The 18244-nt window shown below is 38.7% G+C and overlaps 1 protein-coding gene across 1 annotated transcript in view; it reads right to left on the reverse strand.

Moving 5' to 3' along the window:
• Positions 1-6733: 6733 nt before the first annotated feature.
• The window catches only part of LOC111240405 (sterile alpha motif domain-containing protein 12-like), a 15176-nt gene continuing 3665 nt past the window's right edge, over positions 6734-18244 (reverse strand). Inside the window, exons 2-4 of the mRNA XM_022770407.1 lie at positions 8444-8590; positions 8093-8233; positions 6734-7683 (exon numbers count right to left, since the gene is read on the reverse strand). Of these exons, the coding sequence (XP_022626128.1) occupies positions 7667-7683; positions 8093-8233; positions 8444-8564 (279 nt within the window). The 5' untranslated portion in view covers positions 8565-8590 and the 3' untranslated portion in view covers positions 6734-7666. The remainder of the gene's footprint in view (positions 7684-8092; positions 8234-8443; positions 8591-18244) is intronic.

Raw genomic sequence — 18244 nt, forward strand, 5'->3', positions numbered from 1 at the left:
CATTAAATCACAGAGAGGATTTTGAACCATATAGAGCAATAAAGTGAAATATTTTGAGTATGAAAAGTTAAAATGTATAAAACGGTAAAGGTGATTTATAGAAGATGGAGAGCAGGTTCACAGCAAGTAAAGTGATGTGGATGTAAACTGATCTACTTTTTTAGTAAATTATATCCCAATAAAAGTACCGGTGTAGCTCTTGTTTTAAAATGTCCTTACATCTAAATTATCTAACGTCCTTACTGAAGTCAAGCTTTAAAAAGTCTCTTTTTTACTTCCATGGGTTTCTATGCCTCTGCACCAGCAGCAGCCAGAGCCGGAGGCATTTCGTTTTCATGTTGTTCCTCCATCCGTCCGTCCGTCTGGTGCGAACGTACAAACATACGTCTCAGTGTTCTGAAAACAATATCTCAGTAGCGCTTTGAAGGATTTTCTTCCAATTTGGCAAAAACATTCACTTGGACTCGAGGATGAACTGATTAGATTTTGGTGGTCAAAGGTCAAAGGTCAGTGTGTAACCTGGAACTAGTCTGAGCGGCAGAGGCATAAAACCGTGAGGCAGGAATTTATTCATGAAGTTTTATCTGTTATTGTGCTTAATTCATACAGAGACAAATTAAACCTACATTAATCTGTCTCTGCAATTTCCATGAGTATAGGTCAGTGGCTATTTTTTTTCCTGCTTCACTTTTAACTTTAGGACCACAAAACTGGCAAATATAAACTTCATAATCAAATTCTCTATAAACTTTTAATAAAAGTATAAATGTTTTAATTTTTTCCTTTATACTGAGTAATGAAAAGTGCTCATGCAGAAAAATTGTCGAATAAATGCAGTCCATTTACTCTGACTGATGACAATTTATGTTCATTTGCCATTTTCTCCAGACTGCGCTGAAATAATGTAATACTGTATATTGTAATAATGAAATATTCTTAGTTAGCTTTCTTGCTAAGAGTTAGGTGAGAAGACGTGTAGTTACCTATAGCTGTACTGTGTGTGTCTTATCTCCACAATTAGACCCAGTCACCTTACTCTTGTAGCTGGCAGAAATTCTGAGTTTTTGCTCAAGAACTCTACACAAGGATTTGACTGCTGCAGGAGCTGAGACTCAATTCTCTAAAATCACTCCACCACCTACACGTTCTGCATCTTGACCCAACAAAGGCAGCAAATAAATATATGTTTGAAAGCAGATATTTGTCAGGCGCCGTGTTTCACACTTTGTGGCTCTGCAGATGGTTACCTGCAGAGACTGGGCACAGGCCAGGAGTGATTTTAAAAGCAAACACAGACTCAGAGAAAATTTTATAAATGCGATGTGGTGTTTGGTTGCTCTCAAGTGACTGTTTCACTCACAAAATTCTTCCATGCACACACATAGGCACAGAAAGATGTATGGATGCAAGCACAAATTAGAGGTTAGCATACATTTATTGTTCAAAAAGACACAACCTTATACACACAGTGGAGTGTGTGAGCTGCAAAGCTGTGTATGGGTGTTGTAAATGCTGTTCTGCCACATCTCAGCAGAGAAACAGGAAATCAATATGTGCTATTGCGCACATGAAACCATTCAAATACAGCTCTTTTATGTTTTGGAATTTTTTTTCACAGGGGAATAATACAATCTTATTGTATTTAAAAGAGTAATTACACCCAGAAAATTAAATTAGTAGTCTCCACTGTGACTTTTATGGATTCACTATCTGTTTTACTTCATTTTTGGGCAATACCCTTCTCTGGTGTGCAATCCACCCATAGGGGATCCCCACTTGTAATCCACAGCTGGTTTAAATAAGAATATCATTAGCATTTTTCATCTTAATACATGCAAATTGGATAGCCCTGGGAGTCAGAGGGTGACTCAAATTAACACAAAAACATAAAACACCAATTCCTTGATTAAACCTCCAAGGGAAACGATTTTTAAATGATCAATCCAATAAAAACTCTCACTCATACGTTATGTTAGCTTTGACGTTTACCATTATGACATGTTCAAGTCATGTGTGAGGAAAGGTAACTCTCGGAAAGATTCCCATGTTTACAACTTCCAAGCGTTCATGTCAGTGGACGAATCAAGATAGCAGCTGTCAGGCCTCTTGAGACACTGCTTCTCTCTCAATAGATTCCAGCTTTCTCAATCAATCGACAAAACAAAATTTAAAGATACAAACATTAACTATGTTTCTTCAAAGAACATCTTACTAACTAGCCAGCAAATTGTCTGCTAAGAACACTATGGCTACTTTACTCTAAGAGTGTAATTTGACATTAACATTGAGTGATGGTTTCTTTACTGCAGAGTTGGACATCTGAGGGTTGAAATGGATCAAATGTGTAAGGCCCATAAGGGCAAATTTTGTGGAAGTATTGAATGATTGACTCTGTAATGTTTTGATTGTTTGTTTGTTTTTTCTCTGACCTCGTTGTTTATTTTATTTTACTTAGTTTATTATATTTTCTTCCAGGTGCCCCTGACATATGCTTTCCTTTGTTCCTGTGTGCACACTTTACCTCTCCCAAACTGTACAAAGTTCTTAAATTTTGGAAAACTGTGGACGGCATAAGAGATTAAGGTATAATTTCCTATTGTATGATTTGTAATATAAACTGCTTCCGCAAAATAAAGAATTTTTAAAAAATCTCAGCGTTTAATTACCCATAAATAAAACACCAACCATACTTTTTAGTGCCAAGTCAGATAGTTTGACTTTCTCAGTCGTACATTTGGCTGTTGATGTGAACACTATTTACAAGTGGAAACTGGTAACCATGGTAAATCCAGTAGCCTCTGTAAAGTTATATTTATTATGCCCTGATTGTTTACGTTGGGTCATTAGCCTTAATCATGTTAGCGCCATTCCCTGTTAGCAGACACTGTTGTTATGATCGCTTTGTGCCCTATTAGCTGACATTTCCCAAAAGCTAGCCTCATCAATATTAGCTTTGTGCCATGTTAGCTAACATTAGACAGTTGGTAGCTTAGCCCTGCCTGTGTTAGCATTATATCCTGTTAGCGCACATTAGCACGTTGGTAGTTAATGCTATGTTCACGTCATACATAGCATGAGCAGGAAGTGTCGGCACCCAAGTATCAGAGTATCAGAGTCGAAGATATTGGAAGCTTTTGACAACTATATCTCCACTATTGCTAGCAGAATATCTATGATTAAGAACAATGCAATCTTTTGAGCTTATTGAAAATGGGGTATTTGTTTGCAAAATTCTACTTATTATATTAATGTATATAAACCAATATAAATACGTAATGAAGCATAGCCTATCTAGGTTGAATTTCGATTTTTGAGTGTGTCAACAAGATTAGCAATGAGGTAACCATCTAGGAATAATGTGTAAATGTAAATAATGTGCTAAAGCTAACAGTAGGCTAACAGCAGGGTTTTTCTGTTTCTGTTTTTCATTCAGCCAACATATAATTGTAATGTTAGCCATGCCAGTATTATGTTAGCTTTGTACCCTGTTGCGTTAGCTTGCCAGCAGCTCCACTTCAATAACTTGTCCTGTTTGCTGACATTTGCAAACTAGCAAGCCAGGAATGCAAATAAATCACTCTCTAATCCCCGTCACCGCCAGCAGTTTTCACAGAGGAAGAAACAGACTCATGTTGCTGGATGCCAACAGCCAATTTTCAAGGTGTAACAGAAACATAATGTGACAAATTACTGCTCCCAGGGAGTCATAATTAGAGCTGATAATGTTACTTTTTTAATTACTGCTGTTAGTAGCCCGGCACCGCTGTAGAGTGAAGTGAGCAGCAGATTCCAGGCATGGCCTCCTCAACGTTCACATCCCCTCTGAACTCATGGTGAACTTCTCTCTTCTTCCTCCCTGCTTAGTGGCCTGACGCTAACTCATTTTTCTTTCAGAAACTATTGATCTTTCTCTCCCTGGTGCATCTATGAATAAATCACAAACAAAGTGACAAAGAGGCTGCCGCGGCCGCAAGACGCTGAAGGACTGAGGGGGAGGCGGAGGAGGCTCTCAGCTGACTGTCAACTGGCCTGCTTGAAACACAGGCTTGGCTTGGTTGGTTTGAGCGATGGAAAAAGATATATTTTTCATGGCTGTGCTCGTATGTGGATTTCTCTGAACAGTAATGCCCTCTAAGCTGATCTTTGTCCCATCAGGTATGTTTGCCTGTCCATTTTACAGGAATAAGTGGTTAGGTGATAAGATTGAAATATGACTTGAAAATATGCAATACATACATACTGCAAATATCTACTAAATCCATAAAAAGTGAACGAAAAAAACATGTTAATGTTTAAGTGTATGGGCTGCATCAACAACCTGTAGTGCTGTAAAATAAAGCATGAACTTTAAATGAATGAACTTTAAAACTTGATTTCCATTATATGGATATTTAGAGCATATTAGATTAGACATACAAAATTGTTTTATTTATGCTCGAAAAAGCAAATATCCATATTTTATTTATTTGAATTGACCATTTTTAATAAATTGGAATTAACTGAATTTGCATTTGTGTATGTAGCGTCAGACTTTCCATTTTGGCTCCGTCGTCAGGGTCACTGGTGTTTTTCATCATCCCCTTCACTCTATCAGTGAGGTGGATTTACGTTTGTGCTGAGTAAACGCTTCCCCCAGCCACGCCACGCCAAATCAAATGTCACACCATCTCCTGGGGTATTAATCACACTTACACACACACACACACACACACCCAAATGCACACGAGCAGGGCCAGAAACAGAAGGAAAAAGACAGAAAAGGTCACTTGATAGGAAGTTTGGTATTCTGGAAACATGTATATAATTGTAAACATGCATTCTGAATCTCGCACACACAGTAGCAGCTTCACGCGTTACATTTTCATAAGCATGTTGCCCTTAAGAGCAGCACGCCTATTCCTCTTTGCATTTCTGTGTGTAAGATAGAAAATCTGAGTGCATAATTGTATTATGTTTCCATGGAGCTCAAACAAATTTTTTGGTATTATAAAGGCTCTTTTTCCTTGCTTTTATGTATCTCTCGCTGACCCACCGGTAGGTCAGCTACAAACTCACCATGTGAAGCCAAACATTATTCAAACTTGCAGAACTTTATTTTAAATTCTAGCAGAGAACCAAATATTTGGAGAGATATCAAATACAATAGGCTTAATTTGGGGGAAATGTGTATCTTTTTGTTTGAATATTTTGCATAAACTAGCTGAAGGAATACAACAAGCTGAAAATAGACTTTAATTGATAGAAAAAGACAAGCTGTTGTCACAGTGAAGCTGACCTTTGACCATTTGGATATGATATGTCACTTCATCATTTTATTTCATTTAAGATATTTGTGATAAATTGTGTCCTAATTAGCATAAACATTTTTGAGTTATGTGAGGTCACAGTGATCTTGACCTTTGAACCTCTGACCACCAAATTCCTATCCGTTCATCCTTGAGTATAAGTGAATGTTTCCAAGCACAACCTGCTGACAAGTGTTTTAAGACAGACTGGAAAAAATGTGAACCCAATATAAGAAATTGATTCATTTGTTTCGGAACTTCACCTTCACTGGACAATGAATTTGTGAAGAAAGGCCTGAAAACATCACAAAGTCTGGGCTGTAACTGTTGTACAGAATGTCTTAGAACGACCAGCCCCTTCACATAGTTTTACATTTCCTCATTAGTGTCAACAAAAGGTAATTTCTTTCAAAACTGGCAAATAGCTTTAAAAAAAAAAAAAAAAAACCCTTCTGTGTGGTGGTGCAACTGTTGAATTACAGTCAGGCTGATATACGGCTGATGCCATGGATGTGATGCAGTTTGATTACATTTTTATTGCGTAGTTCATCAACATTACACTTGCTGTAGCCTGCAGTCTGTGACATGCTGATCTGGGCTGCGCACAAGTATGCATTAGTGTTTTTATTATTATGACCTTTAGTTTTAGGAGTCCTAGATCTTTCACAGTGGTCTACCTCCGACACTCCTCCAGCCAGATGGGGAGAGGGTCGCAGAGGAAATACTGAATACTGTATGTATGAGAGGCTGCAGCTGTAAAAGCAGAAAGATGACAAACAAATGACTGATGATTACACTGACGTAGAACAAGTTGGAGTCTGTCTGCCAACGAGACGGATGACTTAAAAAGAAAAAAGAAGAAAGAAAACTGCAGACGGGGTGGTGTTGCCAAAGCAGCACTTTTAATTCAGCTGACCATACTGTAGCAGTGCCATGACAAAATGCTCAGAAATAGACATGACCTTTTATGTAATACAGATGCAGTAACATTGATGCTATAGTTCACACAAAAAGGAGGCCAACATCATAAATAAAGGAAACAGGGAATTATATTTTTGAAAAAAGAGTGTCAGAAAATTGTAGGACCACTTGTATCAACCAGAACATATCAAGCTAGAATTACAGCCTTGTTGCAGTTTATATGTTTGTCCAGACTCATGTAATATATGTAGTGAGGACTGTGAAGGAATTTAATAAAAGGTATTAAGTGTATTTTATCAAAATTAGTATATGAATTCTTGCATTACGGCCAAGTTCAGGTCACAGTAACCTTGACGTTTGGCCGCCAAAATCTAATCCGTTCATCGTTGAGTTCAATTGAACGTTTGTACCATTGTAGGACATGAGAGTGGGCGGACGGACAGACTGACAGATGGACAACCCGAAAACCCAAAATGCTGTCAACAGCAAGAGCATAAAAAAATGGCATCAAACCCAGACAACATCAGTGGATTTTCTGCAGCTCTGTTAAGTATTCACGTCACAAAAAATAACACATTGTTTGTGGCTCATCAGTCAAAAATACAGAGACAAATAAAAACAGCAGATTTAAACCAGCAGCTTGGATTGTGTGAGCGAAGAGCAGACAGACAGTAGCAGAAAGTTACTGTTTGGATTCAGCTTTTCTTATCTTGACACACTGAAATGTTTAAAGGGGAAAACTCACCACTTTCCCTTTGTCTTTCTGCGTCTTCCTGTAATCCCCCCTGTTTTCCTGAGAGTTAAATTACTGCTGCAGGAGAGGAACTATCACTCAGGATACATGTGAGGTCACAACCTACTACTTCTACAAACCTTTTCTGGTTATTTTCAGACCTTGTTTTGATTTCATTTAACTAATTATCCCTTCCACAGTTTAGTAGAAGTGTCTGATTTAGGTTTGACCTTGTTTAACTAGTAGGTGTCATAGGTTACATAACTGACCACTAATTCTCCTGATATTTTGAGATTGGCATGAAAAAAATGTGATCACAGCATTATCTGTTGTCGGCAATGCAATAGAAGCTGTTATTCTGAGTAGTTAACAACTATAAGGGGACTAATGGACTCTCAATATTCAGTGCATCAAATACAATATTTTATAATACTACATTGGAATAAAAACCCACTATAGAGAGAAAAAAGACAGAGACTAATGGACAGTGAGGCTCAGAAAAAGACAGACAGAAACTAATCTCATCCGTCCGCGCAGATCAGATTTCATACAGGAAATAGGTTTCTTTCTCGTCATTCCTCATCGATTCTTCTTTCTCTTCACCTTCTCTCCGTGTTTTCTGTCACTCCCACATTTCTCTCTCCTTCAAACAGATGAATGGATGGAAGGGAAATAATAAATAAAAAAAAAAAAGTAAGCTTCAATTCCTCTGGAGATTTATTCTCTGCTATGGAGCAAAACAGTCTGGAGAGGAGAAAAGAGCACAAATAAAACACAAGTTTGAAAGCCAGTTTCTCTTCTTGAACACAAAAGCTACACAATAATTAAATGTTTGACTGTTTTGGTGGATTTGGTGACATGTTTGTTTTTTTTTTAAAACTATAAGCATGAGTTTGATTGAAAATAAAATGTGTTTTGACTCCGAGGGGAAGAAACCTGCTGCATGGTTTCTTGTGAATACCTGTGCATACTCATACATGGAAATGTCGGTCCACACCAACACCAATGAAAACTACCTGCACTTACTATGCAGAGTTGCTTTCAGAGTGCAGAGTTGTCAAAAAAAAAAAAAAAAAAAAAAACTTTCTGACTACGGCTGTATTAGTTTGTATCTCAGCTCCAGCCTGAAGATAGAGTCATTTGGCATTCTCACCAGAGCAGATGTCACTGAGTTCATTGATTTCCTCCTGAACTCTGAGGAGGAGGAGGTCCTGCAAGATTTCCTGCTGCTGCTCCTCAGCTTCCACCCCGAGAAGCTCCAGGTGATGATCCTTTAATCTCAGCAATGCACGGCCTGCAAATTCATTCACAAGCACAGTGTGTGTGTCGAGCGTAAGTCAGGAGTACTCAAAGTAAACTAAACTAAAACCATAGTACATTCAGGGCTGAATTTTCAACATTCACTTCAACAAAACTTTAAAAAATAAATTCTATATACAAACTGCAGACAAAAGTTATCGTCTCGTACCAGTGAAACAAGCTGAATTTAAAGCATGAGCTGTACCTGATATGGCGTGTTTAATGATGGCTTTCTGGAGGGTGCCCATCTGGGTTGGATACTGCTCCTGCACCCACTCCAACACTTCCTCCACCGTCCACGACGACACTCGCTTTGACAGGCCCATCACCCCACGACCACATCAGAGACACCCTGAAAAAAACAGAACCGGCGTGATGGAGAGGGACATTTTCAGCCTCTTGAACGTGTGTCTTCCAGTGCCACTCTTGTAAGCTCCTTCTTATCAGGTAAAAACTTAAAAATGCAACACATTATATCATACAACATCTCTCTCTTCATGCTCAGCTTGTTTTTAAAGACACAATCCAGTTTGATTGCAACCTGCATCTTATTTTTGGGCCATTATTCCTGTTAGGAATGATGCCACTGAACTCAACCAGTTATTTGTCGCTGATCTAAATTTTGGGATTAAAATTATGCCTGTGGTTGAATGAATCCTGGACCTTTTGTGGTCGACACAAGGTTATCCTTCAGGTTTCCCAGTCATGAGAATGTAATGACATTGAATGTGCTATGCTAATTACTCGTGTGGAAACTGGTTGATTTCACTAAAGGCTATTCATGCTCCCTGTACTACGTACGGAAATAGATCTGTGCTCTTCAAACAATGTAACCGTCAGTGCATATATCCGTATATGACACTGAGCTTAAATAAGTCCTAAGGATGGAACATTTATCTGATAATAAAAGATACATATGAACTGGATTTCTCATTAACCATTTCAGGTAGCAGGCATTGAAAAACTGTGTGAATCGACAAAGTGATAACCTTACAATTGGTGAATTATCAAAAAAAAAAAAAAAAAAGAAGAAACAAATTTAAAGAATTAATGTTTTAATATATATCGATATATTCATATCATATAAATGAAATTGGTACCGGTACGGCAGAAATCCAGTGTCAGTCAACAGTTTTGCTAACATCTGACTCATAAAAGCACCTTGCCTCCAGAATCTGTAGACTGAATCTTAAGCAGCTGTGATATATGCATCTCAACTATTTTAACAACACAACATGAAGAATTGAAGCGGCCTTTGACAGATATAGTTAATGGCAAAGGAGTCACAAGTCCTCCTTGGCGTCAACCAGGGGGCAAATGGGAACATAAAGTCTAATGAAAAAGATTTCCTGGGAGAGCAAAGTGTCTCAGAAGCCACTTATCATCATGAGGAGTGAATTCCACTTTTAAAAACACAGGGGGTGAAGGGCCTGGGGACAATGTCATCCAAGGCAGGTGGCAGCGCCATTGCTGAGTCCCTGCGAGCTACAGCTTCATGGTATAGTGGTCAATTTTTATATTTGAAGGCTAGGTTGAATGTTTCACTTTTATCCGTGAAGGAATTTAAAGATGGTAATGAATCGGCAATCAGGTTTCTCCCTTTTAATGAAACAAGCTTCACAGCTTTTTTCACATCACCTCTCGTGGCCACACAACCGCACTATTTACTACGCGAGTCGAGCGACGTTGCTCTTCAAAAGTTTGCACAGGTTTCCCACGCTACAGCATGATGCAAACCAAATAATGATAAAGCAAAAGGGAACCACAGAACAAATAGATAAGACTCATGACAGAGATGTCCGCGGTAAGATGTGGACATCTCTGAGGATAAAATTTAATCTGCTGTAAGTGCAGGAGTCTGTGGGTGTTAAACTCGCCACAAGCCCCGGTGGCGGATCCTGTGAGTGTTTGACAATAGGTCGTTAAAAAGTGCTGCAGTTCTGGACCTTTTGTCATTACAGAGGGGCTAGAGGGGTTAGGTTGACATTGTAGAACTGAAGCTAGGCAGGAAGCATTAGGGCTGCTAGGCAGATCCACTAAACCCTCCTACTGTGTACGCGTGTCGTGTGCGGTCTGTGTCTACAGGCAATGTGTGGGTGCCTTCATTGAAGCCTGAGTTATCTTCTAAATTACACTTGAGTGTGGTGGGATATAACGCTCTTATCACACACTCAGTTGTCCCCTGTTACTCAGTGCCATGAGAGGACGGTGGAAAGGAAAAGCAGCCACTTTACGAGCAAAGAGTCACCTCCGTCTGCTCATCGCTTCTCTACATCAGAAGAGATAAAATAATAGAACACGCAGCATGAAATTTAACGAAAGAAAAAGAATTCAGTTTCACAACATCTTGAAAGGTAAAAGGTAATAGGTATCTGATTTAAAGGGCTATTTCACTCAAACTACTGCCTTCATAAGCAACTGTATATCCAAACCCAAGTAATTCCCATGTCTAACCTTGTAGAAGCATTGAACCAGCCAGCCGGAAAAAAAATTGACACTGTCTTACATGAGTAGTTTCTGTCTTTTTCATAGGTCATCCCGCATTTCCACCTGATTAAAGTACCAAAGAAAGGCTCCTAATGTCAAACAGCTCAATATCAAGCTGTTCTACTCGTTGCGCTGGATTCCGCTTTGGGGCCTTCTCTTTAATCTGATTTAAATTTACTGAACCTTTTTGGGAAGTGGATTTCTACTTTCTTCACCCTCCAATGACTGGGGGCTGTCCCGTTCTTGGAGCTCCATACAATAACTTCCAAACAGTTCAAGAGCCAGTGTGACAAACAAGCCAGAAGAATCCAAAGCTCCACTAAAAGACAAAAGTGGTTGTCATAACACGAATTTCCCCTAGGGGATAAATAAAGTATCTATCTATCTATCTATCTATCTATCTATCTATCTATCTATCTACTGTATCTATCTATCTACTGTATCTATCTATCTACGTCCTCATTAATTAACTATTTGACACTCAAGGGTGTTTCAAGGTGTCAGGTACTTATTTTGGGATCTCATGGACCTCCTAAAGTTGAAATCCAGGTCTGAACAAAATTGAAAACATGACAATATTAGGGACATTATTTTATGATTTTATAATAAAAATGGGAGAATTGACGCATGCCGAATGTGCAGTCCCAACCTTGTGAGAGTGGTTAGGATCTTTGCGCTCACTGTTTTGTTTAACAGCCGCACAACTTTACGTGTTCTGGTTCACTCTCCAACGCTTGCATCTCCCATTTCCTAGGCAGCCGCAGGCAACTCTTTTCAAACAAAGAAGCTCTTATAAATTCAACGTAAGAGCCCCGGCACTGAAATAGCTATTTGATGCTAGCAGCTAGTTTTAGCTACTGAAACCTGATATTTCCTGCTATGAGATTTTTTTGTGAAAACAAAACAAAGGTTAAAAAAGGAAGTAAGTGAATACTTTGGACTTACATCTTATCCAGTGATGACTAACATGACTCCAGATGAATGATAATGTTGTTTCTTATCTGCTGGGTAGTGCAAAGAGGCAACTGTTGGCCAACATTTCACCATATCAACTGAAGTAATAATATGTCAGAAGTTGTGATTTACACTTTGCTCCGCTGCCCCAAGTGCCAAAAAAAAAAAATCTAATTAATAAGCTTTAATATGTGTGCTCAACTTCCATGCAGTAGCAGCAAATTTTAAACCAATGAATAAGGAAAGGTAGCTCTTACCTTTTGGCTGATCAGAATGTAAATTTATGTTTTAGTAATCATTGACACAGCTTCATATTGTACTTGGGCTAAAAAAAAAGAAGCTGAAATCACGGGGAACTGGTGAAATTACATGTCTTGTTTGCATCAACGATTTTCCTGATTGTTGTGAGTGGGAGGCAAAAGCCATAGTTTTTTAATCAGAGTGAAATCCACAATGATCGATTTGATAAACTGCAACTTTGTAAACGGTGAGAGTTTTGCTGGTGAAAGCTGAAGGAGAGACTCTGCAGCAGCTCCACCCGCAGCTTCTTTGGGTTCAGTTACTCATAGAAAAATGCACAGAGCCAGAGAGTTGTCAGTGTGGTGAATCTTAGAGAAAGAGAAAGAGAAGAGAGAGGAGAGAGAGAGAGAGAGAGAGAGAGGAGAGAACTGGAGATTCACTCAGCAAAGAAAGGAAACAATTATCTAGTCATGCGTCGTCGGCGTTCCTAAAATTTGCCCCCAACTGAGCATCCGATTATCTGGCCAGGTCAGAGGGAAGCAGTGCGTGTGGTATCTGCTGCCTGGACAGCTAATTTGAAAATGGAGATCTGAATCGATAATATTGAACAGAGCAGGCATCAAGGAGCATAAATGCTGGTGGTGTAATGTGTATGAAATCTGCCTACAAAAGTTTGTTAAAGAAGTCACAAGTTAATGTCTGACACATGTAGACTCACTGACTTGGTGTATTAGCATGTTCAATAACAATTAAAAACCCATTAACAAAATAAAAAAAAAAAACTAAGGGTCTTTTTTATATTATTGCCAATAAAAGCTCAACAAGGCTGATTTAAACAACGCTCTAAAACTTCAAAGCAGGGGTTAGGTTAACACTATCGAAAGCACCATCCATTTCTGTCATATACATAGCAAACATACCAATTATCGGCTCAGTCATCCATGTGCAACATTAACCCAGTTTTTCCTGGTAAATTAAAGGCAAGATACTCCACCCAGAACCGCCAAACACAAAGCCAGCAATTTTCTGCGGATGAGTTCCATAAATGTGCATTGTTGACCTTTTCATACTATAAAGCACTCTGCTCCAATAAATTACATTGCAGTAAATCAAGATGTTGAACTCTTGTCTTTAACCTAATCGCCCTAAAAAATATTTCACAAGATGTTCAAACCCGGTTGTCAGCAAGAAAAGGTCAGAATGAGGCCCACAGTGACCCAGCAGTAAATCCTGTGGTGACTTTACAGCAATGGAACAGATGTTTTTCAGATGCTGGACAATGTCATTAACCTGTAACAACTACAACATATTAGGGTGTTAAATCACCAACTATGCTCTCCATCAAGTCCTATGCACCTAATGATGCATTATTTGTGCAGATATACAGAGGTGTAAATTTGAGTTTTCTGAACTTATGTTGCGGTGACACAGTCTTATTCAGGTGCAGGTCAAGAAAAAACAAGTTTGAAAACTTTGTCATATTAGGTTGCACGACATAAAACACCAAAAGTTCTTCTCTCACCTTAGTCAGCTGTCAAATGGATTTTTGTTTTTTTTTTTTTTTTTTAAATCACTGCTCCACGTTTCTTCATAATTTCCCACAAAAAAGTTGCTTCTTGATGCTGAAACTCACAGGTTTCTGTCCCTTCAGTCAGCGTCAGCTGTCACACTGTCATATTACCACTGCAGTGAATTGATCGGGTCAGGCAAAAGTAAAAACACTGCACCGTGCACGGCCTGTCTGAACGCCGCAGATACAGGGACAGAGACAGTCAGCGCTCTTCAAGTGGTGAAACGAACTCCGACATTTGGCGTAATATACCCACAACATCGTCACGTGACCATCACAAAATTCCAGTGGAGTTTGCTCTGCTTGTCGACCAGCTGCCAAGGAAGCTAATAGATGAGGAGAGGAGGGTTTGCTCCTCTGCTGTACGCATGCGCCCTCTGTTTGGATGAACTGGACCTAAACACATTAATATCGGCTTTGTGTTGTTTTACAAGACACTCAAACTGAAACAATAGTCATTTGAAGTGTGTACATTTTGATTTATAAATCAAATAGTTTCAACTTAGAACAAGGCAATTACCAGTTGGGCAAAGTGGCGGTAACTGCGTGGGAATTACTTTTACTCAGCAATATGGCTAAATAAAAGAAAAATGTGGTTATAATACTTTCCCAATATTTTCAGTTGATATTACGCTAACTGCAGTATGCCAGAAGAAAAAAGCTCAGGAATAGCATTATCACAATATAATTTGGGATACATAATCAGTGGCATCACAACTAATTTCTATCTAAAAGTGAAATTAATCCAGCTGTGGAGTCTACAATAGCTGCAGACTTGTTTAAACCATTATTATATAAATACTCATGGTCCTCATAGTTAAAACTCTCATGGTTGATTGAAAGTGCTCATGGTTGAACTCGAGAGCGTTGTTTTCTGCGAGATAATGGGATAATTATTCCGTATTATCAAAAAATATCTAGGCTTCCGTACTCTTACTGGGGCCCTGAAAATATAACTAAATAAGTTATCAAGAACAACTTTAAGTATGAACAATAGCTCAGCAAACTACATGTATTCGTTTGCCCTATGATGATATGATCACAATTACCAACCATGTTTTCATGGGATATAATTCAACAAGATATATAAGCTATATATATATGTAGATTGAACCTTTGTTAATTTGAAAGTTCCAACGTAGATGCCAATATTTCTAACAGGAATTGAATGCATCACGCGCACTTGTAGCCTACAGCGGGAGTGGACTCTGAGATGGGTGGAGCTGGGAAAACGAAAGAATGTACCTATTGTAACACTTCATGGACTGGACAGGTACAGACAAGGGCCGCCGTTAATGTTTTAACAAATACCAACGCGACCGGGCTTGAGGTAGATACAACTTTTGATGACACCTGCACAAAGTTTTGTGAAGATGACATTTGTGTTTTAAAACCTGCAGACGATTTTGAATGTTAGATGTTGAAAGAATTTTTTTACTGTACACCGCTGGGGTACTGTAAACCACGGGGGCGGCCCGTCTTCAGATGTTTCCGAAGTGGCACGCCAAATTCCATTCAAAATTCTGATATTTTAACTAGGGGTATTTATAAGCGCGGGTACACACCATGTTGTAGCCCAGTAAAGAACATTTGAGAGTAATTGCTTCAATTCGGCAATGGCATGTCTACAAGAACATACCTTAACCAGTCAACATTTACAGCCATTTTATCAGCTCCTTCTGAGTTTTTACATACAGCTGTTACAGCATTAAACAGCGTGATGTGAGGTAATTATGAATGTATGAGATGTTATGGAAAATCCCAACATGTTCTCACACACGTTTTGGTGAGTTCATGTTTTGCTATTTGCTTGAAGAAAAAACAAAGTCAAGCTGTAATTGTTCAAATTTATGAAACAGAAATTGGCCTAAAACCTCCTACCCTAGGAGAGAGGGTGCATCAAGGCCAGATTGCATCATGTCATATGGAGGAAAGCTGAATTAGGGACCAAGCCTTGGCTCTTAACAAAGTTGCTGGGCCTCTTGAATAACTGCTCACATAAAAGCTAGTATTTTAAAAAATCTTGCCTCAAGAGTTGCTGTACTTCTGCAAGAGACCACAAGGTGGTAGGATTACATCTTTGTATCTGTAGTCCTATGAAGAAGAGCAAAGAAGATTTACACAGCCTACAAGACATGGGCTGTCTGAGGTTTTACTTGGATGTTTGTTTGTATGAAGATGCTAATATTGATCTTTTTTCTTGTGGGATGTAAATTGAAAATCACAATATTAAGGCTTGGAAATATTGAACAACAAATTTGGCACACACTAAAAATATACCTGTGTTTCCAAATAAGTCTGATATGCTTTGTTCATACTTGTATTCTACTGTTCTTTGATCAGACATTTTCTGATTTAAATCATCATTTTGCCAATATTAGACAGCAACATCTTTATGAAAAGAGGGTTTTGTCAAGAAACATGTTTATATTTCTCAAATAAAGTATCAAAAACATATTGCTTTGCTATCAGTATCAGAACTCAGGTTCTGTATTGACACTATAGACGAATTACACCCACCCCCACACCAGATATTAAGACTGAAGTGACACTATGCCTGGAGAAAAAACACCCACACCCACCTAAGTAGCCGTTTTAAGTTATAGGTGATAAAAGTGTTTTAAAAAGCCTTTTATGAAGCTCCCATAGTGATATTAATGCAGTGCTTCTGTTTACAACATCAGACACTTTTTTTTTTTTTTTGACCGCCCCATGGTGTCATACTTGAATTATAGTTTTCATTTGTTGTCTATGAAATCAAGCTGGTGAAGAAACAAACAGAACTGCCCCACAAGTTCGCTTCCACTTTGCCACCCTGAAGCTCCATAAAACAGTCAAAGGAGGAGGAGATGGTGGCAGGAGGCAGGAACAGATATGAAGAGAGGTGGAGTGTTGCAGCAGGTGAAGAAGACATCAGGCTCACATTTCAGTGAGATTATCATCACTTTAAAGCACAGTTCAGCTGCTAAAGGTGTTTAACTTAGATTTAAACACATCATTTTGGGATTAAGTGTTAAGAGTAAGTTAATAAGTTGCAGTTCAATAAAGAAGGAGTGGCAGTGAGTGGTTACAAAGAGCCAATTTTCCACCCTGCTTGTTACTGCATATTACTTTTGTTTACAAGGCCTGATCAGCTGTAACTGGGGCCAGAGGGTGAGTGTAAAAGGAAATGGTTCAGAGCAAAGAAGACAAGCTGTATACCAGTCGCTTTAATTCCCCCCTGTAGATATAGACCCACTGGGAGCCCAGTTTGGGAGCTGTATAGTTCAAGAAATGCTGCCCTCGTGCATAAAACCAACAGTAAGAAGCTCGCACCGACTCTGAAGGGACGTTTCCTCTGTCTCTTTGCCCCGGTGTTAAGGTCTTCACTCTTTGTATGTCAGTTACCGCCGCTGGGACCTAGTTACTGCTCCTCCGGCAATCACGCCTCTCCCTTAATTAACACAGGAAATTACATTCTTATATTTATAACCCAATAAGTAGACTGGCCGCTGAAAAAGGTCACATCAACAGTTTTCGCCCTATAGCGGTTCGGCCCATGAGGATACGGCTGGGAGGAAAGCCAAGTGAAGTGCAGGCATAGAAGCCATGCTCAGCTATTTGTCCATCATGTTCAGGAGGTTGTCAAATTAATCACTGGAAAACAGGCTTATAGCGAGTAAGTAGGGACACCAATGAGAAGGAAATTTAATCCAAAGCATTAAATATCAGGAGAATATGACATTTCCTCACGTTTGAGGCTCTACCACAGGCAACAGTGTCCTCGGCTAATGCGCTCACATTCGCTGCTGCGCGAATGGCGCTGAGCTCAAATTCTGCTCTGGTGAACTCTAATAATCATAGGCATATTTTGCATGTTTTTTTTTTTTTTTTTAATCAACAATTAGATGATGATAATAATGAGATTTTCTTCTTCCTATGCAGAACATTTGGTTATTCTTTTGGTTTTTTCCTGGGATAAAAATTCCTGGTACACATGTAGTGCTGGTTTGATCTGAAATTTAGTCAATTAATGGATTGACAGAACAATTTTGATAAATGATTAATCGTTTTAGTCATTCATCAGGCAAAAAAAAAAAAAAAGCAAATACTTGCTTGTTACATGTTAGTATGTTTTCATTTTCCTCTGTTTTATATCATTGTAAACAGATTTTTGTTGGTTTGAAAAAACAAGCAATTTTAGGACGACTTGGGTCCTGTGAAATTATGATGGTGAGGATTGGAGTAAACTATTAACTGATTAACTGGAAAAATCATATATAAGAATCATCGTAATAAAAATGAGAATCAGTTGCAGTGCTGCGCATAGGAAGTGAAGTGTCCCAGCTCTCCTGACAAACTCTCATGCTGACTTGTACTATCGAAATATTAAAGGAAAACTATGGATTATTAAGTTATGGTTTTATTCTGAACTTTGGTCATTATATCTATTAGTTATCATAATACTAAGTTAATGCCGACACAAGCCAACAGTTTAGCTGGATTATCTAAACATCTTTATTTGGAGTTTGGGCAAATAACCATTTTAAACTTGCTTTAATTCCAGACACAAACGGTCAGTACAGTAGGTCAAAGTTGGAGCAGATATCAGTCTGCAAACTGTGATGGATGTTTACAACAGACAGTTTGGGTAATGATTTCAGTTTACCTTCGTCTTTATCTCCACATTAGTTTTTTGCTAACATGATAGTCGTCTAAAACCTGTCTGACTGTCTAACCGCTCATGTTTCTTCCTGTTTTTGTCATATCATTAAC

The sequence above is a fragment of the Seriola dumerili genome, unplaced genomic scaffold (assembly GCF_002260705.1).
Source record: "Seriola dumerili isolate Sdu_G_001 unplaced genomic scaffold, Sdu_1.0 BDQW01000025.1, whole genome shotgun sequence".
In the NCBI taxonomy this organism is placed as follows: Eukaryota; Metazoa; Chordata; class Actinopteri; order Carangiformes; family Carangidae; genus Seriola; species Seriola dumerili.